The sequence below is a fragment of the Sebastes umbrosus genome, chromosome 15 (assembly GCF_015220745.1).
Source record: "Sebastes umbrosus isolate fSebUmb1 chromosome 15, fSebUmb1.pri, whole genome shotgun sequence".
NCBI classification, from domain to species: Eukaryota; Metazoa; Chordata; class Actinopteri; order Perciformes; family Sebastidae; genus Sebastes; species Sebastes umbrosus.
Window position 1 is genome coordinate 29604870 of NC_051283.1, and position 26390 is coordinate 29631259.

Below are 26390 nucleotides of genomic sequence, written 5' to 3' on the forward strand. Positions count from 1 at the left end.
TGAAGTTAGTTTCAACAATTGCATCTCTATTTTTTGTGTGTGGGTACAGACAAGTTCATTATTGTGTAGTTTTATTTGTTTTAAGTATAACCTTTTCAAACCAAATTCTGTAATTGAATTTCTCCAGATCTCCATAATAATATAGACGAGAAAAGATCTGACTACATGAGCTTATGCTTAGCGAAATGATTCAAACTTGCAAAGTAATTTGTAATTTCCACCTCTAGGTACCTATCTTCCATTTATGATGTACAGTCTGTGTAATCTCACCTCATCATATTTTCATTATTTTCATTGTTTCACCTGTCATGTTATTATCCGGGTCATGTGATAGCCTCTCATTGGTTGCTGCTACTGTATAGGTGAGGACACACCTGTGTTGTCTGTTTGTTAAAAGCCCCGACGAAGGCCTACAGCGGTCGAAACATGTTGGTTATTTTTAATGATTTAAAGCTTTTTAATATATCTTTCCTTCAAAATATTTTGTTGTTTTTTGATAAAGGGTCATAAAAAGAGTCGCAAAAAGCAGTATGAAACATATAGTTCAAAATGATGTTGCTGTTTCAATTAAAGGTCCAACACAACCACGGAAAACACTCAAACATCGGTCTCCTGGTTAAAAGTCCTTTGTTTGTTGGACCCATCGCACCATCAGTGATCTTTCTTGCTTTTCATACTACATCACTAACTCTTAACCGTATACAGTCAATACAGAATACATGACGTACAAATAACTCCTGGAAATCAAGAATGGCGTTCTTATTGCACGCTAAATTATCGTGGCATTCATACACCTTTTGGTGTGAACGGACCGCTAGGACAATGGTGAATTAGTTTAGTCAGTTCAGTCTGAAGATTTCCGTGTTAACAAATCACTTTTGACCTGACAAGTTCAGACTTTAGAGACACCAACAATTAGAGGCTTCGACAGAAAAAGTAAAAAGTCAGCTGTTCAGTGCTGTTGTGTCACCAACTGATGCTTCAGTTTGGCTTTTCCTAATTGTCTTCCCTAAAACTTTACAGTGCCAGTTGCAAAACTTAAACCACGCTAGCGGCATTGCTTTTGGGGAGGCGATGTTGAAATAGCTCAGCAACTATTGGATGAAAGTTTTGTACAGACATTCATGGAGCCCAGAGAAGGAATGGGGTCAAAATTTGTCCAAACAATTTTGGTTTATCTACCGAACAGCCTCACTGAGCTGCAGACTCTCAGTTCTCCAAGCATATACAGCATTTATACATTTATGCAGACTCTTGTTTATCTTTCTGCAATGTCAGCTCACACTTACAGTCACTGTGCGTTGCTGCAATTTTACCGTAAGACGTTAGGAAACGCCGAACATTTGATCAGTCAGCGTATAGTTCTTGAGTCATCACTTGTGTTGCAACTTTTTCTTCAGCAGAATTCAAAACAGTTTTAGTTAAATGACAGGTTCTGAGTATTATTAAATATGTGTGTGTAGATTATAGTGTGGGGGATGTTCTTTATTGTATTTTGCTCTTAAAGGGACTGTTTGTAACTTTTTACACGTATAAATCTACTGAGTCGGTGTCCCGTGTGCGCTCGCATATGCGCCTCGCGTGTGGCTACGCTGTTCAGACCGCTCATCTGCCTGCTTGTCTTCACTCACACAACGTGCTTGTACTCGCTCCACCTCACGTGCACACTACACACTCCACACTGCAGAAGAGTTAGTAGCTCTGAGAATATCTAGTGAATATACAGTGGACGTTTGTGCAGAAATAACTGCTGCAGCTCCTCCAGACCAACAGAGGTTTCCCGTGTCTTGTGAAGTGACGGGGCTCCGCAGAGAGAAACGTTATCGTCTCCGACTAAAACTCCGGTGTCTCCCCCGTTCCTCCGGCCGCGGTCGGGAGGCTGAGGCAGGAAAAGCCAACACTAGGATCAGCATTGATTCATGGAGAGACCTTGGTCTGGTCAGCTAACATTACTGCCAAGCAGCTGAAATATAGAGTGATACTGTGCTTTTAGCTGACGTGTGTCGCCTCACTGTGTTGAGCGATGCTCGTTCATGTATATGTAGAGCGAGCACAAGCGCGAGCAACAGGACGCTGACTTTCGTTGACTTAACGGCCACAGGTGTCGCTGTTAACAAGCATTTCTGAAAGTTAGAAACAGTCCCTTTAATGTGTTTCTATTAGTAGTAATAGTAGCCTTGAAAGTGTCTGCATGCAATCAGGGACATGTGGGTGATTTTAATATCTATATTGTCAGTATAGTACTATAGTATTACATCCATATTCCTTTAAGGCTGAGTGAAATGTGCAGCCCCTCTTCTCCTCCAGAGTGCCTCTCTCTCTCTCTCTCTCTCTCTCTCTCTCTCTCTCTCTCTCTCTCTCTCTCTGTCCCCCTCTCTCTCTCTCTGTCTCTCTCTCTCTCTCTCTCTCTCTCTGTCCCCCTCTCTCTCTCTCTCTCTGTCTCTCTCTCTCTCTTTCTCTCTCTGTCCCCCTCTCTCTCTCTCTCTCTCTCTCTGTCTCTCTCTCTCTCTTTCTCTCTCTGTCCCCCTCTCTCTCTGTCTCTCTCTCTCTCTCTCTCTCTCTCTCTATCCCCCTCTCTCTCTGTCTCTCTCTCTCTGTCTCTCTCTGCTGACTGTGTGTTGGACTCTGGAGCGTCACCTCGACCTGACGCACTCTTGTACCAGAGCACAGCTGTCACCATTACTTCATGCTTATTGGCCCAAGACCGAGAGAGGCAGAGGCAAAGCAAAGGCAAACAACAGGAGATAGAGAGAGAGAGAGAGAGAGAGAGAGAGAAAGAGAGAAAGAGAGAGAGAGAGAGAGAGAGTTGGACCCCTGCGCTCTGCTCCATCGATCCACAGAGGCGCACAGAGGAGCTTCTACTGGACTGTTGGACACAATTTCTGAGCTTTCTTTTGTGTTTTTTAAGAAGGAATGCTAAAGGTGGATTCACTATTTGGAACATGCTATTGGGAAATTTGGTACGGTAAGACTGTGATGGTTCTGATGTTGTTTTTTGATTCCCCTGATGTCGTTTTGTTTTTAGATTTTCATTTGGAAGTGTTTCCCCAGCTTTTCCTCCACCTCCTCCTCCTCCTCCCCCTCTCTCTGCTCTCTTGCAGAATCGACCAGTGAGCTGCACTTTGCCTTACATCAATGCAAGCCTTGAAATGTGAAAGCTTTACCTGAAGAGAGAGAGAGGGAATTACATAACTGAGCAGGAATATGAATTATGGAAGCAGCTGCTGTGACTGGCTGATGTTATTTGGGTCTGTGATGATGATGATGGTGGTGATGATGATGATGATGGTGGTGATGATGAGGGATTGCCAGGAAGTGCTCAATGTCAACAGTGACACACAGATTTGTTTACCTGGGGGTGGCAAACTAAGGAAATGCTGAAGGTTGCACTATGTACTGTCCAAGGCGTGGGACATAACAGATACCATCATTATCATCATCATCATCATCATCATAGAATAATTTAGAGGATACATGAGAAGGCACGTCAATATGCAAAATGTCCACTTAAAAGTATTACTACAGGTATTATTATTATTATTATTATTATTATTACCATTATAATATTCAACATTTTACAATGGGAGAACATGCAGGGTCTTACAGTTAGGGATGCACCGATACCACAATTTTTCAGACCAAGTACGAGTACAAGTATTTACATTTGGGTACTCGCCGATACCGAGTACCGATACGAGTACTTCTCTGTGCCAAAAGACCCTCGTTAACAGCCAGCTGGAGGGTGTGAGCGACACACGGCAGGCTGGGGAGTCCTGCATAAGAGGCGGTGCGCCGCGACCGGCTCTAGGTCAGCTTGGAAAGGCTCGGGTTGAAGGTGGCTCGCGGCCGCAGCTTTACAGCACTCCCTCGCTGCACCGTGACGGGGCTCCCTGCTCCCGGTGCGACTGTCGACTGTTCTGGGTTCTGGGACTGGGTCCGCGGCGTTGTCTGCAACCCATCCGACCCGTCTTGAAACACGGATCAAGGAGTCTAATGCACGCGCGAGTCAGAGGGTGCAAGCAAAACCCCATGGTGCAATGAAAGTGATGGTCGACGCGCGCTGGCTGAGGTGGGATCCCGGACCAGCGGGTTCTGGCGCACCAACGGAACGTCTCTCCCGCACCGTCGGGGAGATGGAGCGTGAGGACCCGAAAGATGGTGACGAGAGGTTAACGTCTCGCTGCTGTAAAGTGGTATCGGTGCCGTTGTATCTGAGCTGTTTTGCGAGTACGAGTACGAGTACGAGTACATGAGCACAGTATCGGACCCGATACCCAATACTGGTATCGGTGCATCCCTACTTACAGCCATTATAGCCGACTTTAAACTCAGTCTGCGACGGTCAAATTCAAGCTGAAAGTGCTTCACATCTCATCAAGTTGTGCTCAAGTTAGGATCCGTGTCACTGAGATGTATCGAGCACTGCAGCAAAGTTAAAGATATCCAGTGTTTCACAATAAAGTGGAATTTGTTTTAGCGAAAAGTCATAAAAATAAACAGAATTTTGTGCAGAAAATTTAGCTTTTCATCATGTGACCCTTCAGATTTATCTCATACCCATTCGTATGCGTTAGAGTACAAATGCATCGGCTGCTTAATTCAGTGGTTCTGGTTCTCAAGTTTTGGTTTTTAAGGCCCGGACACAGGCCTCACGTCACCTTTGTCTTGGCCAAAAAAGTTGCACTCGAACACACCGCAAAGACTACAGCCGATGGCCAGTTAGCACGTACAGTCAGTGCCTGCGTGAGAGGAAATAACTCTCCACACCAGCAGACGGCGGTAGTCTGTATTAATTATTCAAAAAGGGAAACAGGAAGAGTGAGGACGGCGGATATACAAGCCATTGTTATGATACGTTCATGAAACAAAGCAGCGTCTGTCGACCATTTTCACACCGCTCTCACTCATCGCTTAGCTTCATTCCAGACGGCCATGTCGCTGTGAAAATATCCGTGTATTAGAATGCTGGATTAGCCGAAAAAACATCGGGACACATCGCATCATCGGCATTTTCAAAATCTTTTAAGATTTGAAAAATCTTTTAGTGTGGGCCAGCATTTAGAGAACAGTATCATCTGAGCGGTATGTGTCTCTCTCTGTGAGTCTGTGAATCTTAGGGCTGAATACCGCTGCAAACATATTTCTGTTGGTTGTTTCTTTCTCTCAAACGGCTTCATCTACTTCTACTCAAAGTAACTGATGTCCCAGAATGCCGTTGGGAAGCTCCCAGAGAAAGGGAACATGAACATGTCCTGGCTGAAACCGTTAGCCGATTAATTGATTAGCCATTGGTCAGAAACTTAATCGCTAACTGTTTTGCCAATTAATGAATCATTTAATGTAAAAATCTTCAGCTTACAGTTTCTTAAATGTGAATATTTCCAGCTTTTATCTGTTTTTTATAGTTGTAAATGGAAAATTTTTGGGGTTTTAAAAAAATCAAATTGGAAGACATCACATTGAACTTGGACAGATGATCGTAAGTTACAGTCTGACTGTGTGAATTCAACCTGAATCAGTGTGAGAACAGAACACCTGCAGCAGGACTCGTCTGTCTTTTCTATTCGATTACATCCTAAACTCTGAAGAAAAGTTTAGATTCCTGCTAAAGAAAGTCAGCGGTTGTGGTTAAATAAAGAACTCATGTCTTTATCCGGTTATCAACTTTCTTATCAGCTGTTTTGTTGTGAAACAAAATGTTATTATTTTCTTTTTGTGAGCAACATTTCTTCTCCTCATTATGTCTTTAATACCAGGAAAGTTCTGTTCTGTGCACGTTTATTTTTTGGCGCTGTAGAGTAGTTTAGCGTGATCCCAGCCCACCGATGTCTGCTGTGAGTGAACATCTCAATCAGCTCTGTGAAGCACATTGTGTGAACCTTTATCTGTAGTGAGTTAGTGCCGGGCTTTGAGCTATACAAGGAGTGGAATCACACAACACTCGACGTTTCCAGGGTTACCGCTCCTGGCTACCCGTTGACCTCTGACCCCTCTGGTGAGATGTGAGCGTGAATGTGTGTCAGAGGAGAACAAGCTCCTAGTTAGGGCAACAAGGTAGCACAGCGACCATCCTTCCAGACGCTATTTTAGTAAACCTCTTCATTAACACAGAGGCTGTACGCGCCCCAGAGTCTGATTTTGTTTATTGGAGTCAATAAAGAATCATTTAATGTACGTTTCTCTGTTTTCTTTCTGCAGGTAGTGGTTGTGATCTGTCTGTGGGGTACTGATGTCAGCAGAGCTTATGTTTTTCAAGCGAGTAGACCTGCAGATGGAGGAGACAACCCATCACCACCTCACACTAAAGGTGAGAACGGACGCTTTTATACAAACATCTCCTCATGTAGTGAAATAAAAAACATGCTTGAAACCAACAAACTGGTGCTTTACATGTTGAAGCCCTAAAAAATGAGAATACTTAACATTACTGTACGACCATTTGCAAAAGTAGACAGCACGCTTTTAGACAGATTTCCTTCCGGGCAGCTATTGGTTTCATGCAACACTAACTAAGCTATAACCTGTAGAGACTTTAAAACCAGCATAGCGATAATTTATTACCGTATCATCATGTGGCACAATACATGCAAACAGGGACCATTTTGGTGCATTCATGGATGCTCTGACATTAATAGTATGCTGCAGAAAACCGTTGAATTAATAAGTTATGTCGATGAAAAACAAAATCCCATCCAGGAGACGACCAAAACGCAAACAGGGACGTGCAAAAAACGGATCAATTCAGTTGTTTCATGTATTAAAGTTACTGTGAGGAACTTTTAACTGGTTATAAAACAGCCTCTATATGACCTACACAAACAAGACCATCAGTGAGAATATTGGCTATTTCTATATAATTAGTCTTTATGCTCGTCATCGGGTCCGATTCCCCGCGACATCAGAAGAAAACGAAACGATTTGCGGCACCAGAAACTCCTTCAACTCAGACTCCAGCGGGGCCTCTGGCAGCGACCAGCCCACCACGGACAGACCCTGATCCGGCTTCACTGCCGCCTTCGACCTGCTATCGGAGCTCCGGCGGGAGTTGGAGTGCCCCTTCTTTGGACAGGAGTACAGCTTCGCCTTGCTGTTTGCGCTGGGAGCCGACACCACGCTGCTGGAGGCCCAAGCCGTATTGCTGGGACCGCTGGAGGGAAGGGAGGCACGGGAGAACCAGAACCAGGACTGAGTGGAGAAGACTGTCAGACCCTGCTGCAGTAAAATGAGAGGTTTTCTAAAGGGTGGTTTCTGGTGCTTGGAAACACTACCGCTTCTATCCAGAGATACCGCCAAAATCAACACAAAATGAAAGTTCCTCTTCGTAGCTTTGAGCCCCAGACATACTGTGGCGGTACTGAGTTCCCCAGACTTTAGTTGTTCAGTCAGAAGACTGAAAAACAGTTCCCATCCACATAATAATATAAAATAAAATGCCTTCTTAATAATAATAATGAACAAATGCCTCTTCAATAATGAACAAATGCCTCTATATTAACAAACAATTAAGGAAACTGAAATATTGGTTTGTGTTTTTCCTTTTACCCTCCTTTAAAGTTTTCCCAAATAAAATACACTAAAAGAAATGGGTATAAAGGGTTTCATTGAAAATCAACAAATGAATAGAATACAAAAATACAGCCTGCAGGCGTTAGGCTATTGTAAGGCAAGCCAGCTGTTGCACAAATAGCACCTAATCGTCCCAGTGCAGGTAACCTAATTGGTTGGCACTTAACTTGTTTCCCCAACTAGGAGAGTCAACACTCTCAACAAACAAAACACAAAGATCACAGAATCCCAAAAGGGCCCAAAACAGACCAGAGTTTCTGGTAAAGCTGATAACACATGTTGCATTGAGTGAAGGAGAGATCAGAATGACACTGGGTGTGCAGTTTCCCTCCTCTTTTAAGCCCTACAGAAAGGGCGTCGTTACACCCTGATTGGCCAAGAGGGGAATGCACCAAGCTGCTCTCAACTATCATTTAAGAGCCAGTCCCCACACCCTGCGCAACAGGTGAACTGAATAACCCTCTAATCACTCAGCAACTCAACCAAAAAAACACCAGGGAAAAGGGAAACAACAGCAAGCACCAGAGAATTGGCAGCTGCCACAATACCAACCCGACATCAAAGAACTAGCGGCGATGAAGGCCGACCGTTGCGTCACCTCACGCTGCCTTTGTCTTGGCCGACTAGTTGCACTCGAACACACCGCAAAAACTACAGCCGACGGCCAGGTAGGATGTATGTTCTGCGTGAGAGGAAATAACTCTCCACACCAGCAAGCGGCGGTAGTCTGCATTCTTTATTCAAAAAGGGAAACAGGAAGATCGAGGGCGGCGGATATACAAGCCGTTGTTATGATACTACATGAAACAAAGCTGCATTTGCCGACCATTTTCACACCACTCCCTCACCACTTAGCTTCATTCCAGATGGCCAGGTCGCTGTGAAAATATTCGTGTACCTTCCGTGCTTTTTTCCTCTTGACATTACTCGTTGGCTTGCTTTCCTCACTTCCGTTTCTCTTCTCGTGCATTGATTCATTTAAGCTGAACAGCCAATCAGAGTGATTTCTCTCACCAACGAGCTCCAACATGCTGAATCGGCCGCAAAAAACCTCCAACACGGTCAGACTAGAGCCGATGGTGCGGGACACACCTCAAAGACTAGAGCGACAGGCGCTCACCGACGGCCCCAAACTGTCCAACGGCCGACCGCCGGCTTGGTGTTTCATCACCTTTAAATAAAGACTGTTATGCAGCCATGACTCAAAGTTCAGATACCAGTGAGTTTTCAAAACAGTCCCCACATACTCTATTACAGGTATAATGAAACTTTGACAGAACAGAAAGACTATTGTTTTGCTCTGTGTTTGTTTTGTTGTTTGAAGTGAAACCAAAGGCTGCCTACAGAGTTCTTTGAAAAACAGCTTGTAGTTATTTGCAAAATGTGTTGTTTATTAACAGCCTTTAACCTGCATGAATACTTTGTGTGCTGTACATACAGGAGTGTATGGTTCTATTCAAATAAAGTCAAAGTATGCATCTTAAGTAAGAAAAAAGAACAGATTTTTATTTCACAGTATGTTGTCAGCAGTTGTGTCTAACTCAGCCTGTGTCTTCCCTGCAGTCGTCTCAGAGTGGGTCAGCTCAGCAGGCTCCTGCAAGGGGAGGTGCTTTGAGCTGGAGGAGGCCCAACCTCCAGGATGCAGATGTGACAATCTGTGTAAAACCTACTACAGCTGCTGCACGGACTTCACTGACCACTGCCTGAAAACAGGTCAGTCTGTTGTCACAATCACCTCACCTCGTTTTACCTTATTTAAAGTGATATTATGTGATAAGGAGGCAGCGTTTTCTGTCCTGTTTGGCAGTTTAACAGGATGTCACAAGAACTGATTTGGAGGCTAAGTCAGGCCTTTGGCATAGAAACAAGTGATTACGTTTTTGTTGTAGTTGTATTTTAAAGGATCAGGCTGGTGTTCTTTTATATTTTTGTTATCAGCAACAAAGACCGTGAAAAGATCAAAACCAATAACGTGTTTAGTCTCTCAATACTTTCTGATTTCCCTTCCCTTTCTGTGGCGCGCAGACCGAAGTCCATCGGTTCCTATTTAAATCTTTAAATCTTTAAAAACACCTCACAAATATCAGCTCGTTCGCACAATAAAGGCGTATAAATGCCACGATAATGTGCAAGGTGTTAAGCGTGCAATACGTACATCTTTTGTATACCGTGTTTCCTGTACTGACTCAAGGAGGGTGAAAGAAGGAGATGTCACGCGTCATCATTGCGTCATATTATTGGGGTACAACACATGCGAAGTGTGTCATAGCCCATAGCTGAAGACCAGTGTCCCAGCCTCTTTCAATAAGCCTTTTACTGACTGCATTGTAAACGCATTTGCGTATAAATGATATAGTAATGACATAGTATGACATAGTATAAAAAGCAAGAAAGACTACTTATGGTGGAAGACACATGTTCGAGATCGTTGTTGACCGGTGTTTTGTTTTGTAAGTTAGTGACGTTTTTTGTTGACGTTTGTGATGACTATGACGTTTTCCCTTACCTTAACTAAGTGATTTTCTTACCTAAACCTAAGTTAGTAGTTTTGTTGTCTAAACCTCACTGTGGACGTTTGCGTGTCGTACAAATGACACGTGAAAACACTAAAATATGTACTCATGACAAATGAAATGTCGTGGTATTTATACGCCTTCCTGTGAGGCCGGGTTGCAAATACAGTATATAGTTTATTTTTTCTCTCTTCCTCTTTAATTTCCTAAAATAGTTTTCAGCAAACGTTACTGAAACAATGGTCAGTAAATAGTGCATTTGTTGGGGACTATTTTCAGTGGCGGATTAATCCATATTCGGTGCTGTATATCAGGTAGGGATGCACCGATGCAAATTTTTCAGTCCCTTATCGATAGCGATACCTGGGCTTTGGGCATCGACCGATATCAATGTTTAATTAATAACCTGTATGCCTCACTGTGTGGAAATGAGTGGGATCATTCTTTGTAAACTTTGTAAAACTAGGGCTGTCAATCAATTAAAATATTCAATCAAGATTAATCACATGATTGTCCATAGTTAATCGTAAAATGAATCGCTGACTAATCGCACGTTTTTTATCTGTTCAAAATGTACCTTAACGGCAGATTTGTCAAGTATTAAATACTCTTATCAACATGGGAGTGGAAAAATATGCTGCTTTATGTAAATGTATGTATATATTTATTATTGTAAATCAATGAACAACACAAAATAAAGACAGATATTGTCCAGAAACCCTCACAGGTACTGCATTTAGCATAAAACGATATGCTCCAATCATAACATGGCAAACTGCAGCCAAACAGGCAACAACACGCGATGTATGCCTGTGATTATCATAAAGTGTGCATGTCTGTAAAGTTCACATATCTGGAGGTCAGAGGTCAAGGGACCCCTTTGAAAGCGTAAGTTTGGAGTGTTATTTACTCTCCTTCTCGACAAGCTAGTATGACATGGTTGGTACCAATGGATCATCAGGTTTTATAGTTTAATATGATACCAGTATCTTCACTCTAGCTTTAGAAACGAGCTCGCTACAACCTCCGAAAGATCGTTTGCGTTAATGCGTTAAAGAAATAGCAGTACTACAATAGCTCCAGTAGAAAGCTCAGTGAACACAACATGATAAGTGCTTTCTGCTGTAGCTGATATAACATGAACAAAAGGCAACTTGTCTTGTTAGCCAAAATGCCAATTTTCATCTGATGCTAATTTAAAAGCTTGGCTGGGAGTGCAACCGCAGTTTCATCTTGAAAACATTAAGCGAACAACAGTGGGACGTTTTCCAAAACAACAGAAGAAAATCTCTACAAATGAGCTACTTGTGCTTTTACGTCTTCTCTGCTTGTAATAAAACTGACTTTAATCCACAGTTAAAGCCTCAGTTTGATTGATTAAAGCTGTAATAAAGTGATGTATATAATGAACTTTGCTCCACTCCTGCATCTCAGCGGGAGGTTTTGAGTGTACGCAGGATCGCTGTGGCGAGGAGAGGAATGGCGACTACGCCTGCCACTGTTCAGAGGACTGCCTGCAGAGAGGAGACTGCTGCTCCAACTACAAGTCACTGTGCAAAGGTACTTATCATGATTGGTCTCTATATAACGTTGTATAACAGTCATTATACAACATTACTCTTTACTCTGTGCTGTTGTTTCCACGTGAGGTGAGGCTACATGGGCGAAGGGAGACTGTGAGGAGATCAAGAGTCCTGAATGTCCTGCAGGGTGAGTCGGAAACTGACGTCAACCAGTTAAACAAGTGTTTTTGTGCTAATACAAAACATGCTGTAATTTGCAATTTACTAACAAAATAAGAGATTTAGGAGTTCTCCGATTGGATTCAGAGAAAAGTTTAAGAGCTTTTGTGAATTTTGTCTTTGCATCCTTCTGCTCAGCTTCATCCGTCCTCCCCTCATCATGCTGTCTGTTGACGGGTTCAGAGCCTCCTACCTGAAGAAAGGAAACTCCGTCACCCCCAACATACACAAACTCAGTACGTTCGCTTTACCTTACCTGAATACTTCATCTCCTATATGTGGTTGTAGTGATCTTAGAGAAGCTCTCGTCCATGTTGCACAGTCCACTTTACCATGAACTCAAGTCCCATGTCAAGTCCAAAGTCAAGACTGAGAAAGCCCAATGTCAGGTCCCAAATCAAGACTGACTAGTCCCAAGTCAAGTCCCAAATCAAGACCCAGGGCAAGACTGAAAAGTCACAAATCAGGTCCAAAGTCATGTCCCAAGTCAAGATGAACAAGTTCCAAGTCAAGTCCAAAGTCCCAAGTCAAGACTGATAGGTCCCAAATCAAGTCAAACGTCATGTCCCAAGTCAAGATGGACAAGTTCTAAGTCAAGATCCAAGTCAAGACCCAAGTCAAGACTGTCAAGTCCCAAGTCAAGATCTAAGTCAAGACTTTAGTCCCAAGTCCTAAACTTTGAGTTTGAGAGACACTGAAACAAGACTTTACGGATCAATCGAACACACTCAGCTCTTTGAATACTGAGGTGTTTATCAGTGGCCCTCATCCACCAGTCAGAAGAGGATTGTTGGCTCTGAACTGATCTGGCTTTCAACTGCATGCACCCTCCATTTAGCACACTTTATTGACAACTTTAACTTTTTTTTCTGGGACCACAGTCATCTTTTTGAGGGCAAATGAAATCAAGTCACCTCCAATCTATTTTACTTTTCCTGCGTCACCCATCTGTTCCCTCTAACCAAGGACAAGAGGAATCAGAAGGAACACCGAGACACAACATGCAAAATGCAGCAAACTCTTTCTGATATCTGTTGGGTCCAGGTCACAAGGATGATGACACTCATAGATGTTTCCAATACAAGCCAGGCCTTTTCTATTCTCGATTCCACTCTGCTCAGTCATCAATTGCCCCTTTTGATTTAGTGCTTATTAAAATATGTTTTATAAAGTTTAATACTGAAAATGTTTGTTTCCTCTCAGGAGAGTGTGGTACGTCAGCACCCTACATGCGACCAGTCTACCCATCAAAGACCTTCCCAAATTTATACACTCTAGCCACAGTAAGTGACCCTGGGTAATGTCTAATTGATTCAATAACAGCCAGTGACGCCGCTGCAGGACTGATATTTCATATATTAAAGTTAGTGACATTGCTCTGTGTGATCTCTCCGCAGGGTCTGTACCCAGAGTCTCATGGGATTGTGGGGAACACCATGCACGACCCGGTGTTCAACGCCACCTTCGGCCTGCGCACCAGAGAGAAACTGAACCACCGCTGGTGGGGCGGGCAGCCTGTGAGTAAACTCTACATACCAGCTTGTGATTGGATGGGAATCACTCCAAACTTGAATTGGTTAGCAATCAGTTAGCACCCGTCACTCACTTATCATGGTTGACACAACTGAAACTTTTGTAAATCACAAAACTAACTAGTTTCATATCCTGAGAAATCTTGCATTTTGGAAAATGCTTGTTTGACATCTTTCGTTGAATTCGATGGAAAGACAGATATCACATTTTATCTCTGCTTTTAGTAGACACATTTAGCCTAGCTTAGCACAAAGCCTGGAAGCAAGCACAGAAAAAGTAGATCTTGTTTCAGGATCAGTTAACTATGAATCGGAGCTATTTCTTGGCCGACGACAGGGCATACTACTTCGTTATAACATTGCGCCTTGAACTTGGACCCTCGTGCTCATATGTCTGATATATGCATGGATGTTTAAAGAGAGCTGGATGCAGTGCTGGAGTAGGGCTGCCAGATTATGGCCAAAATGATAATCATAAATATTGAGATCACAATTATTTATAGATTTTAGGGACAAAATATTTAGCAATTTCACATTAAAAAAAACAGAGCGCTGCTTTCACTTCCATGTTGTGCTAAATTCCGACCGTCAAAAGCTCTGACTGTTATCCTTTTACTTTGTTATTGTCATTTATTACACGGCTGTGTTGAATACTCGATTCTGATTAGTCAATCACGGCGTTCTGCGGTCTGTAATTTCTGTATTACAGACCGTTGTGTTAACAGTATGTAAACACAGAGCTGCTCATACCAGGGGTACATATACAAAGTAATAATAATAATAATAATAATAATAACATCAACAACAATAATATTATTATTAATAATAATAAATAAATAAATAAATATAATAAATAAATATAATAAAAAACATAGAAATGCAAAATAAATTATCATTGGTCCATAAGCAATTTCTCAAAATGAATTGGTTAATATAATTAGTTTTAGGAATTTTAGTTATTGCCTTCTTATTCTTAATGTTTGTTATCATGGTGCCATATTGACGCAGTTATGGATAAAAAAGATCCGCCCATCCCATCCCAAATTAAATTAAATGTACAAATAACATAATATCGACAGCACACACTGTTTACTATTATGGGATTGACACACAGCAATACAATCTTATAGGTGAAGCATTGCACTGTTTAACCTTTACACATAACACAGTGTAAGAGTGACACGAGATTTCTCTTTTTTTCTGTTTTACAGATCTGGATCACAGCAAAGGAACAAGGAGTGAAAGCAGCCACGTTCTTCTGGCCTTGGTACTTAAGTTAGTACTGGAATATTTCTCAATAGCTTCAGACACTGAAAGCAGCGCTGCACTGGTAACCTACAAAACCTCAAAAGAGGATATTGGTTCTTTAGGAGGCAAAGAATACGGGTTATTGTAAGTTTGTTTATGCCAGTGTATTGGTCAAGAATATATTCTAAAAGCTGAATTTACAATATATAATTTATAGTACATAGATCTATTTCATCGGAAGTGCATTAGTAGTAGTAGTGTGTATCTTTTCGGACGCACCGAGCAGTAATTTACGTCGTCACTTCCTGAGAGCCTCCTTGCCGGTTGGAGACGTGTAACCATGGTAACCTGTACCAACCTCATATGACCAAAACGACGGTTTGTGAGAATCAAAGTCTGAACTAATTTAAAATATTTATATTACTCCTAGCAAAGTGAAATCTTATAAATACAGTTAAATTAAAACGTTATTGACGTTACAGAGCTCTCCGTCAACGTAACGTTGTCGTTACTACCCCATTGCATTGTGGGATATGTATGCTGCCATAGTGTCCGGCATTTGCATACTTTAATATTTAACTAAGGTTATGGTAATAAGCTTGACACTTGAAATGTTGGGAGAATTCAAAGGAAATTTAAAGGAGCTAAATGCCTTCTTTAACTTCATTTCGTGAGTTTCTATAACAGATATGTTTACACTGAAGAGAACACATTTAAAGATCTAGAGTACAGTCCACTTGAGCATTTTCATATTCAAATTTTCAAATGTATTTATTTATTTTATTTGCACACACATAAAATCCAGATAATGAAAAAAAAGAAATCAAATTTAAGTATACAATATGGCTGAGCTGATTATTGTTTCAAAAATACTAAGAATTTTTGTCTGGAGGGCCAGCAGCCCTACAAACCCAAAGTGATGAAGTTACACGATTGGTCAGCCGAGTGTTGGAGTTTCCTCATTGGCTGTTGCTCTTTCAAAAAATTAAAAGGCGGGAACAGTCCGAACGTGTCCGGCTTGCAAAACTTGGACCAAGCTGCCAAACTAGGTGATCTAGTTCTAAAATGAGACCAGATTCAGCAGTGACATCATCGCCTGTTGCTCACTTAAAATGTTTTCAGATGTAGATTTTGGTGGATTGTTTAGACAGAATAACAGAAAGTTTAGCAGAGCAACGACGAGCAGAGAACCAGGAACCAATCAGATGCATTCAACGATCGGTTACGTCACCGATTGAACGGCCAGTTTAGTGGAGCAGTGCGTCCCCTAGTGTCCTCGCCGGACGTGGTGGACATGTGCCGCTGGATTTAACATCATGACCACTGACTATTTGTAGAACAATTTAGCCACAAATTCACAGACTGGAGACTCGTTTTTTTAAGTTTAAACTGATTTTATATTCCCATTTCCTCAATTTATTTCATAATGTAAAGTAAACACGCAGGAGTGGAAATAAACTTGCTCTAAGATTCAGAGTTTGTCTTCGCTTATCAAACATTTAAAGACACTTTTGTCTTTATTTCCCAGCACAGACAGATTAGTTTCAGAGAACATTTGCACGCCCGATGACATAATGATCACGAGGGAAACATCCTGAGACGGACTTACACAATGGGACCCGATCACACACAGACACAGGACAATGACCCACTCCAACACTCTCAGTCACAACGGAGGCCATTGACGACTCAAACACCGGCTTGTTGAGGCACTGAGAAAAAAGTCACAAGGCTGGATTTTATATATTAAAAGAACAGTGTGTAACATTTCGGGGATCTATTAGCAGAAATGCTAACGTATAATCACCTGAAACTAAGAATCGTTGTGTTTTCGTTAGCTTAGAATGAGCCGCAGACTGCTAAACCGTGGTACCGCCAGCCGCCGTCTGACTTCCGTTGCTCCTAAAGTAGTGTTGTTATGGTAAGGATGGTCTCTGAGGGAGGTGAATAGAGTAATACAGGGATAACATATTTTTGTAGGCCAACAATGAAGTTAGCGTCGCCCTGGTTCCCTCGACAAAAAGCCAACGGGATTGTTCCATTGGGTTTTGGATTATTGCAGAAAATAAGCTAACGTTTTGTTCAGCAAGATAATCTCCACTAATGAACACCACTTTAGGATTTTTGAAGTGTGAATGCAATCTCTAAAAGTAAAAATCTAACATTACGCTATAAACAAACTACACCACGGTCGCATTAATGCGAGTATACACAACGAGGCTGTGTAGGAGGACGAGTCGGCGTGATGACGTTTAGTAGTCTCATTTAGCCACTTGTTTTTAAAATCTTCAAAATTCACTCGTGAGGTATTTATTGAAGTATTTTATGTCATAGAACAAAACGTTAAAATCTCTTCAGCGTGTGTTAACCACAGACCTTATTTCAGGCATCTGACTAAAACCCATTGACTTCCAGACGAGAGAACCGGAAGTGCTAAAATGCTAAATCATTTCTGGGTTTTAGGACTCATTCTGTAGCGCTCTATGACGTTACCACTGTTTTGCACTCAAGTTACGTCAGTCTTGGAAAGGGAGGAGTGAGCGGAGGGCTACTCAGTTGGTTGCAGTCTGCAACCACACCACTAGATGCAGCCAAATCCTGCACAATGTACCTTTAATATTATCGATATTGATTGTAATAAGGCTTATATTACAGACGGATCAGCTCCCCTTTTCCCCTTTTTGTTTGTAAGGACAAGTGGTTCTTTTAACCCAGTCAGTCAAGTATTAAAATATATACCATGAAGTGTGTATTACTTCTTCTTTCTCCAACTTGACTGCTTGTTAATGGTTTTGTTTCCAGGGTGATTCCTCTGGAGAGGAGGATTTTAACCATCCTGAGCTGGCTGCATCTGCCTGATGACGAGAGGTACGTCTTTCTGTTCATTTCTTTAGAAACATGAATTCACTTATTAAGAAAATGTTTTTTTGACTGGAGTAAATCTGTAGTAAGTCTTTCTCTTGGAACAAACTTTGACTTGCAGTAGCAGAGAAACCACAGGTGGAACTAATAGCATTAATGTTGGCTCAGTTGAATGCAGCTGTTACTAATGTTAGTTATACTTGTGTTTGACATAGTCGAAATGTCTGCTGTGAGCAAGGTATAGTATTATAATTTTGACCACTTTTCTATTGTTTAAGTTCCTTTCTGTGTTCAACACATTACAAAACTGTGTTTAAGTTAAACAAGGAGTTAATTGATGGTTATCATGGAGCGTTTGTGCAATAATGATACATCTTATGTTTATTCCTAATAGTTTAACTTTAAAACCTCTCTAGTTACCAACACTGATACTGACCACCGACTCCTGTCTAAAGTTATTAGGGCTGCACAATTAATCAAAATATAGCTTACTGCAATTTTCAAATCTCAAGACGCACGATATTTGTTAAAGGTGAAATGTGTACCATTTTAAATTGAATATTGTGGTGCTGCAGAGATGTCCTGACCTACACATCTTACGAGACTTAAGAAAAAATCATTGTACAGATACCTGCAAAAATCACACCATAATCATTTTAATATGTTTTTCAATGAATGATATAAAAATTACCATTCCCTCTAATATCGCTAATCATATCGCAGTTGCAATATCAGCCGTAATAATCTCAGTTAGATATTTTTTTCAAAATTGTTCAGCCCTAAAAGTTTTATCAAGTTATTTATTGTAACGTATTAACTTTATCATCATAAAGTGGGCATGTCTGTAAAGGGGAGACTCGTGGGTACCCATAGAACCCATTTACATTCACATATCTGGAGGTCAGAGGTCAAGGGACCCCTTTGAAAATGGACATGACAGTTTTTCCTCGACAAAATTTATTGTAAGTTTGGAGCGTTATTTAGCCTCCTTCCTGAGAAGCTAGTAAGACATGACTGGTACCAATGGATTCATTAGGTTTTTTAGTTTCATATGACACCAGTATCTTCACTCTAACTTTAAAACTGAGCCCGCTACATCCTCTGCAAGATCGATTGTGTTAATGCATTAAGAAATCAGTGGCGTTGAAACAAATTTTCGTTAATGTGTTATTATTGCGTTTGACTTTTGACAGCCCTAGCATATACTGTATTTATATATGCATATATAACTTGTATTGTATGTCAAAGATGTTCGTCTTGTTACTCTAAGTCATGTTTATATAAGAAGTGCTGTGTGTTTTATATTTAGTCAGCAGTATCTGAGAGCTGGTAAGAGTCTCTTGAGGATAAAGGTTGTTTTTAGTGTTGAGCAGATTCTGGGTCAGTGAAGATCACCAGCTGATGAGTGTTTTCGTAGTGTAGTGAGGCGGCAGGTGGGTTAGATGCTCAGCGAAGGGTTTTTATCTTGTTTACTCATCATGGTGACCTCACAATTCTCTCACACCTGGATGATGATTTTTATTAAAAGTCATGATTAATTTGCCAGTGTTGTGTTTCCTCAGGCCGTACGTTTACGCCGTCCACTCGGAGCAACCCGATACCTTCGGACACCGACTGGGACCGCTCAGCAGTGAGGTGAGTGTGACAACCGAGGGTCGAAAAAGCTGCTTTATTTAACCTTTATTTTTCCAGGATAGCCCCATCGAGATTTAAAATTTCTTTTCCGAGGGAGTCCTGGCCAAGACAGCGGCATAAAAGTTTCACACATAAAAACACAAATAACAGAACAACATAAGAACTTTCACATAAAAGTTGCATCAACCAATGAATTAATGGTGTCGTTTTTAAAATCTGGCATGTTTATAAAATAATCTAATTTAAAAATGTAAAGTTATCTTCAGTTATTTCTTTTTTCCCTGTCTACAGCTGGATAACCCTCTGAGGGAGATGGATAACATCATCGGTCAGCTGATGAACGGTCTGAAGCAGATGAACCTGCATCGCTGCGTCAACGTCATCATCGTAGGAGACCACGGTACGACCGCCGTATGATCTGTAACCTTAAGTTAAAGCTAGCCAGTTTATGTAAAGGTGAGTTAATAAGTAAGAAGATGACAAGGGATACAAATACAAACCCCCAAAAAGAACAAATATATCATAACGTCACTGTTTCAATTGCAGCTGGTTGCACTTTGAAATGTCAGCGGCAGTCAAGGTCAAAATAATTTGAATTTGGGCGCTGCGTTCCATGGCAATTTTCGAGTGGTGCGCCACACCAATTGTAACTTCCGCCTATAGTCAGGCACCACCGCTCTCCCCTATAGGAAAACAATGGCACATCCAGCGCAGAGGGGTTTCACCGCTGATCATGTGTGGGCGGCTTAACAGCTAACAGAACCAAACACACAGCAGGACTGACAGTTTCTGACAGAGAACATGAAGCGTCACACAGTGAAACTGCAGTTTAGTGCAGACAGCTGCATGGATTTCTCTATGTGTGAGGGAAAAACACGTCTGCAACGCCTGACGGGGGACAATTGTGGTTTGTATTCATTCAATCAAACATTACAGCAGTGGTCGTTGCAGACACACCTGGCGGAGATCTGCACTATATTGAGTCCCCTTTTCTAGTATTTACTGGAACCTCCGGGTCTGAGAAATGAAGCCAATGTTGAAGTGCCTCAAACCTGCATCCTCTCTAACAGCCAGCAGGGGGCGACTCCTCTGGTTGTATAGAAGTCTATGAGAAAATGATCCTACTTCTCACTTGATCTATTACCTCAGTAAACATTGTAAACATGAGTTTATGGTCTCAATCACTAGTTTCAAGTCTTCTTCAATACAGCATGATGTTCATTTAGTAAATTATGGTCCCATTTAGAGTCAAATAGACCATAAAGCAGGGGATGCTTTAGGGCAGGGCTACCTTGTGGTTGACAGGTTGCTAACACGGCGTTGTCTGGTCTGGGAGTTGTCTGTATTTTTCGTCTTACAAGGCTTCCAAACTGTAGTCCACAAACTAATGAGTGACGTCCACTTATATATATATACAGTCTATGGAAAAAACACATTGAACACATGAAGTTCTTCAATGCTTTGAGGAGCACAAAGTCCCGTTCACCTCCAGTGGTTTTACAAGTTTCAGAGGCAGATATGTCAAAATCTTCATGAACAGAAAAGAAGATGTAACTTGTGTAACTTTTAGGTGAACTGAACCTTTTATTACTACTACTACTACTACTACTACTACTACTAATAATAATAATAATAACAGAAAGCATGGCTGTCTTTTGTGTCTCTCAGGTATGGAGGAGGCCCACTGTGATCGGACAGAGTTTCTTAGCAGCTACCCGCTCAACATAGACGAGATCACGCTGATCCCCGGCTCGCTGGGCAGGATACGACCCCGCGACCCCAAATCCACCACATGTAAGAAGGGAGTGACACCAGACTGGATCAGATTTTCTTTTTTTTTAAGTTAAACAGGCTTAATTTTGACATTATATTCTTCTTTTCCAGATGACCCAAAAGTTGTGGTTGCAAACCTCACTGTAAGTACGACGACGAAACACCCAACACAGACGTGAACTAAACTCTCCAACTGTTCAGTGAGACTTGACAGAGAGAGAGAGACAGAGAGAGAGAGAGAGACAGAGAGAGAGAGGTCAGGTCGTTCACCTCTATATTTGTTGTTTCAGTGTAAAACGCCGACTCAGCACTTCAAGCCGTACCTGAAGCATCATTTACCCAAGAGGCTTCACTACGCCAACAACCGCAGGATCGAGGACGTCCAGCTGCTGATGGAGAGGAAGTGGCACATCGCCAGGTAACCTGTGACGCACTGGGGATGATTTTATACCAATACATCATTACTGAGAAATGAGAAATGTACCAGGAAACAACAAAACATCTGCATCGCCATCGGGTATCGGTCAAATACTTTATTTTAAACATCTGTATCGTCCCATAATTTTGCAATCGGTGCATCAGTAGAAACTTGTCCTGTCATCAAAACGGAAAAAGAAGTCCCTGAAAAAGTCGTCCTCAGCAGGAATTATTTGTTCTCATTCTCTTGTTAGTATCACAAAAGTGTTTTAGTTTGTATGTTTTTGATTAAAGGGTACAGAAGCATTCGTTTGTAAAACAACCAACATAATATTTTTGTCTTTGCTTCAGGAAAATGCCAGAAAAAATGAGGACTCGGTGTTGGTTCCTTGGCGACCATGGCTTTGACAACAAGATAACCAGCATGAGGGTACTGTGTAGTTTTATACCTCTTTTCCTCTCCTGTATTACAGACTTATATGTTGTGTTGTAGCTGTATACTATAATACACCTCCGAGGTTACATTACTGCGTTACAGCTGATTTGAATGCAGGTTTTCTACTGATTAGGATGATATTTCTCTGGGTTTAATGTGTACGTGTCTTATTTCCTTCATGCAGACCATATTCATGGGTCATGGACCGAACTTCAAGTTCCAGAAAAGTGTGCCAGAGTTTGAAAATATAGAATTATACAACGTCATGTGTGGTGAGTGTATAATTTCTTTTGCCTTTTAATGGTTTCACTATTTCACCTAGTCATCAGTGTTGTACTTCAGGTCATAATTAGGCCATTTAACAGGCCATATTGTTATGTATGATGTGTCAAGAGAGCTCCAAAACAGTTACACAACAAACTGTAAAAGAACGTTTATCCCAAAATGTACATGCAAAATATATATAATCATGCTTTTTAATGTTTTCTTAAGAAAAATATCAACAACAATCCAAACCATAACAAAACAAATAATATGTACATATAATACCAGTAACTGTAAATTGAAAAACAAAGTATTCAGATACAAGGGAGGAGAAAAATGGTAAGAATTAAATAATAATCAAATAAAAATGGGAATGAATAAATACAAATTTTAAAATTTTAAAATAAATAAAAATAAATGTTAAAATGAAAATAAAAAATACAAATAAATAAATACAAATTATAAAATGAAATAATTCAAATACATAAATAAAAATTATACAATCTAAATAAATAAAAATGATAAAATGAAAAAATAAAATTAAAATAAATGTAAAAATAAATGTAAAAAATCTAAATAAATACATACAAATACAAATATAAAATTGATACATATAAATAAATACAAATTATAAAATAAAAAAATAAATAAAAATAAATGTAAAAATAAATAAAAAATTATAAAATGAAAAAATAAAATAAAAATATGAATGATGTTTTATCTTTGCGTCTCTCTCTGTCTCAGACTTGTTGGGGTTGAAGCCGGCCCCTAACAACGGGACGTACGGCAGCTTGAACGACATGCTGAAAGATCCTCCGTACCAACCCAGCATGCCAGAGGAAGTGACATCACCGTCACCGGCGTCCGACTCCGACGCTGTGACCCACGACCTGGGCTGCAGCTGTGAGGATGAGGTCAGAGCGGGACGGTGATATCACCAACAAAATAACCCAAAATGAAAGCTGCATTAATCAATATTTAATCCGTTCGCTGAATCTGTGTTTTTTTCTTTTACAGAACAAAGTGGAGGAGATCATTGAAGCCTTCACTCCTGCTCCAGATGGAGTCTACAGTTACAGTAGGTTTCTCTCACATTTCAGCCTCTTTTCAAGGATAGGATAAAGTACATTTTAAAGAAAATATGTGGAAGTAATTCATGGGGACAGAAATGTTGCTGCATAAGAGGAATGACTGAATGTATTTCATCCTAATTACCCGTCACATATCATTGTATTTTAACATAGAGTCATTGAGTTTTCACTGCAAAACTGAGCCTTATTTCAGCTTCTACTTCCTGTCAGTTTCCACTGTGTGGCAGCGTTTGATCATGTAGAGGAGTAGGGTGATTAGAGCAGATATTAGTGATGAAATAATACTGGAGTAAAACTCATTTGATGCTTTGTGTGTGCAGACAGTACCCACATCCCGTTTGGTCGTCCAGCCGTGATGTTTGACACTCAGTACAGTTTGCTTCATCATGTGGAGTTCATCAGCGGGTACAGCAAAGAGCTGGCCATGCCTCTGTGGACATCATACACGCTGCCACGACAGGTACACATTATATCTTTTACATGCTTTTCTGTAATCTTTACTGTATCATTCTTTTATTTTGTAATATGCTTTACATTAAAATGTGGAGTTGGCAGTATATTCTTGGCATCATTGGGCAAAACATCCCATAATAACCTTTCAGCATATTGTAATTCAAGTGTTTTGAGAGAGACTTCTGCTCCTCCTCATGGCTCTGTTTTCAGAAATCTGTCATGATTATAACACATTTAACCCCAAAACGACTGTGATGGATTATCAATCTTCAAGTTTCAAGTCTTTACAAGTTGATTTTTCATGGAGCACTGAAATAAAGTAAAATAAACTACAACTTGGAAGGCAGGTATTTAGTTTAAAACGCTAACATGCTGCGCTGTGAGTCCAGAGAGTCGTGATTTGTTTCCCTGACCTCCCTCAGCTCCTGACTCTCAGTCGTTCATGTACGTAAACTGGGCGTCAGGCCGTGTCACTGACACGCATTACATGTTCCTGTTTATAATGTGTGACCGTGTGTTTGTGTCGGAGCAGAACATGACGGAGCTGCACAAACATTAACACGAACATGTGCAGCAACACCAGTAAACACACAGACTCTGTGACTCTGACTCTGAACAGGCGTGTTTACAGGAACATGCTGCAGCTTTACAAGGTGCAGCTGCTCACACACACACACACACACACGCACACACACACACATACACGCACACACACACACACACACACACACACACACACACACACACACACACACACACACACACACACACACACACACACACACGCACACACACACACATAAATACACACCATCATGCATGAATACCTACACAAAAACACACACAGGCCCCAGAAACCAGAGACTGTATTTTTAGCCGTCACCATCTTGCTTTTTGGCCGTCACCATCTTGGTTTTTTGCAACCAGAAGTGAGACGAGAGGACGGAGTTAAGTACAACCGAACGCTGAATAAGAAATTCTAAGGCGACCAAAACTATACAACTAACTTTCATGAGCTGAAAACACTGTGAAAGGGTTAAAGGGTTTAAGGGTCACACTCACCTCTCTTTCATGTTTGCAGTCATTCAATGTCTTTTTTTTGCAGATTGCATTTTACATCAGTGTCTTCATCCATCCTTTATCACACAGGAATATATTTAAACGAGATCAACAGCAGCAGCTACACAAAACTATATAAATGAAAACAACATATGTAAAATATATCTTTGTCCACTTCTCTCTCTTTGTCTCTCAGGAGGACATGACTCCCGTTCCGGAGGTGTCCCCCGGTGTTAAGTGTGTCCGAGTCGACTCCAGAATTTCAGCTGATCACAGTCAGAGCTGCACCACCTACAGCCAGAACAACCAGCTCACCCACGGCTACCTCTTCCCTTCAGGTAAACCTGCAGTGTTAATACGGTTTACTTTACAATGCACAAATATCCCGCCACTTTCGTCTTCACAGGAAACAACATAGGTTTAGCCAACAAAACGTAATTATTTAGGTTCAGGAAAAGATCGTGGAAAAAATGTATTATTACAGAGTCCAATTGTTGTTGCACCTCATAATTTGCACATAATAATAACAGGTAGTTATGTAATAATGTGATGCTATTTGTTCTACTGATGTGATTTTATATTTAGTTATTAGTAGCCGTTACTGCAACAGTATACAGAACAAACTGAGACTAACAAGATTTACAGGTTAGAACCAGATGTGAGCCGTGAACCTGTTCACATCTGGTTCCCACAGTGATTCTGCTTTAATTTTCTCTCACCGCCTCTCCGTGATGTTTCTATGATTGACGATTGATAAGCTCTTGTTTCAACATGTAAATAGTAATGTGTGTTGTTTGATGTTGTCTGACAGAGCTGGCATCGTCTCCGGAGTCCAGATACGACGCTTCGCTCATCACCAACATCGTCCCCATGTACCCGGCCTTCAAGAGTGAGTCACATTTTCGTTACACCTTAAATAGTTTTAATAACTGTTTAGTGATGGAATCATCTTATTGGAGGACCAAAGCAGTAAGTCATTTATCTTTCAAGATACAAATTTAAGACCAGAAACTGACAAAGCTAAACCAAAAGTCTTAAAAAGGGAAGATAAAATAAATCAGTGAACCGTTAGTTAAACTGAATATTATGACAGTGTGTTAGGGCCACTGTAGGTAAGAAATAAATAGATTACAGAGCTGGGGGAGGGGGTAATATTCGTAGTAAAAACTCTGAATTTACAAGATTAAAGTTGTACATTTACCAGGAAAAACTCAGATATTCTCTGAGATTAAAATAACAAATTTACATGAAAAAAATGAATATTCTCTGAGATTCAAGTCACAAATTTAGCCGCCGTCTGAATTTCGTTGCTCCTAAGGTAGTGTTATTATGTTAAAGATGACGCTGTTTAGTAACAGCCCCCTCATTTGCATTATGAGGCAGGAATGCATAAAGAAATGTAAAAAGAAATGTATAAAGAAAAGAATACAGAAATAAATAAGCCTGGGGAAATGAATAAAGGTTGAAATGCAAAGGGAAATCGTGCAGAAATTATTATTATTATTATTATTATTATTATTATTATTAATAATAATAATAATAATAATAATAATAATAACAAAAACTATTCTCTATTCTAAAATAATAATAAAAAAAAATAAATAAATAGAAGAGTAAATAAATAATGGAATTATTATAAAGATAAATAAAGAAGCAAATTAAAACAGAAATATAAATTTATGTCACATTTTATCAATTAATTAATGGCATTAATTTCTAATATTATTTTTGCTACATTTAAAGACATATTTATTTATTTATCGAATCATTTATTTATTCATTCATTTATTTTTGATTTT

The 26390-nt window shown here is 40.5% G+C and overlaps 1 protein-coding gene across 1 annotated transcript in view; it reads left to right on the plus strand.

The window, feature by feature from the left end:
• The first annotated feature begins 2668 nt into the window (after nucleotides 1-2668).
• LOC119503370 (ectonucleotide pyrophosphatase/phosphodiesterase family member 2) overlaps nucleotides 2669-26390 on the plus strand; it is a 47027-nt gene continuing 23305 nt past the window's right edge. The window contains exons 1-22 of the mRNA XM_037795118.1: nucleotides 2669-2960; nucleotides 6199-6307; nucleotides 9130-9279; nucleotides 11514-11639; nucleotides 11729-11789; nucleotides 11960-12057; nucleotides 13025-13104; nucleotides 13219-13338; nucleotides 14565-14620; nucleotides 17404-17469; nucleotides 19026-19098; nucleotides 19390-19498; nucleotides 20767-20892; nucleotides 20983-21014; nucleotides 21162-21289; nucleotides 21640-21718; nucleotides 21909-21996; nucleotides 22733-22902; nucleotides 23006-23066; nucleotides 23400-23539; nucleotides 24788-24929; nucleotides 25403-25480. Of these exons, the coding sequence (XP_037651046.1) occupies nucleotides 2943-2960; nucleotides 6199-6307; nucleotides 9130-9279; nucleotides 11514-11639; nucleotides 11729-11789; nucleotides 11960-12057; nucleotides 13025-13104; nucleotides 13219-13338; nucleotides 14565-14620; nucleotides 17404-17469; nucleotides 19026-19098; nucleotides 19390-19498; nucleotides 20767-20892; nucleotides 20983-21014; nucleotides 21162-21289; nucleotides 21640-21718; nucleotides 21909-21996; nucleotides 22733-22902; nucleotides 23006-23066; nucleotides 23400-23539; nucleotides 24788-24929; nucleotides 25403-25480 (2110 nt within the window). The 5' untranslated portion in view covers nucleotides 2669-2942. The remainder of the gene's footprint in view (nucleotides 2961-6198; nucleotides 6308-9129; nucleotides 9280-11513; nucleotides 11640-11728; nucleotides 11790-11959; nucleotides 12058-13024; nucleotides 13105-13218; nucleotides 13339-14564; nucleotides 14621-17403; nucleotides 17470-19025; nucleotides 19099-19389; nucleotides 19499-20766; nucleotides 20893-20982; nucleotides 21015-21161; nucleotides 21290-21639; nucleotides 21719-21908; nucleotides 21997-22732; nucleotides 22903-23005; nucleotides 23067-23399; nucleotides 23540-24787; nucleotides 24930-25402; nucleotides 25481-26390) is intronic.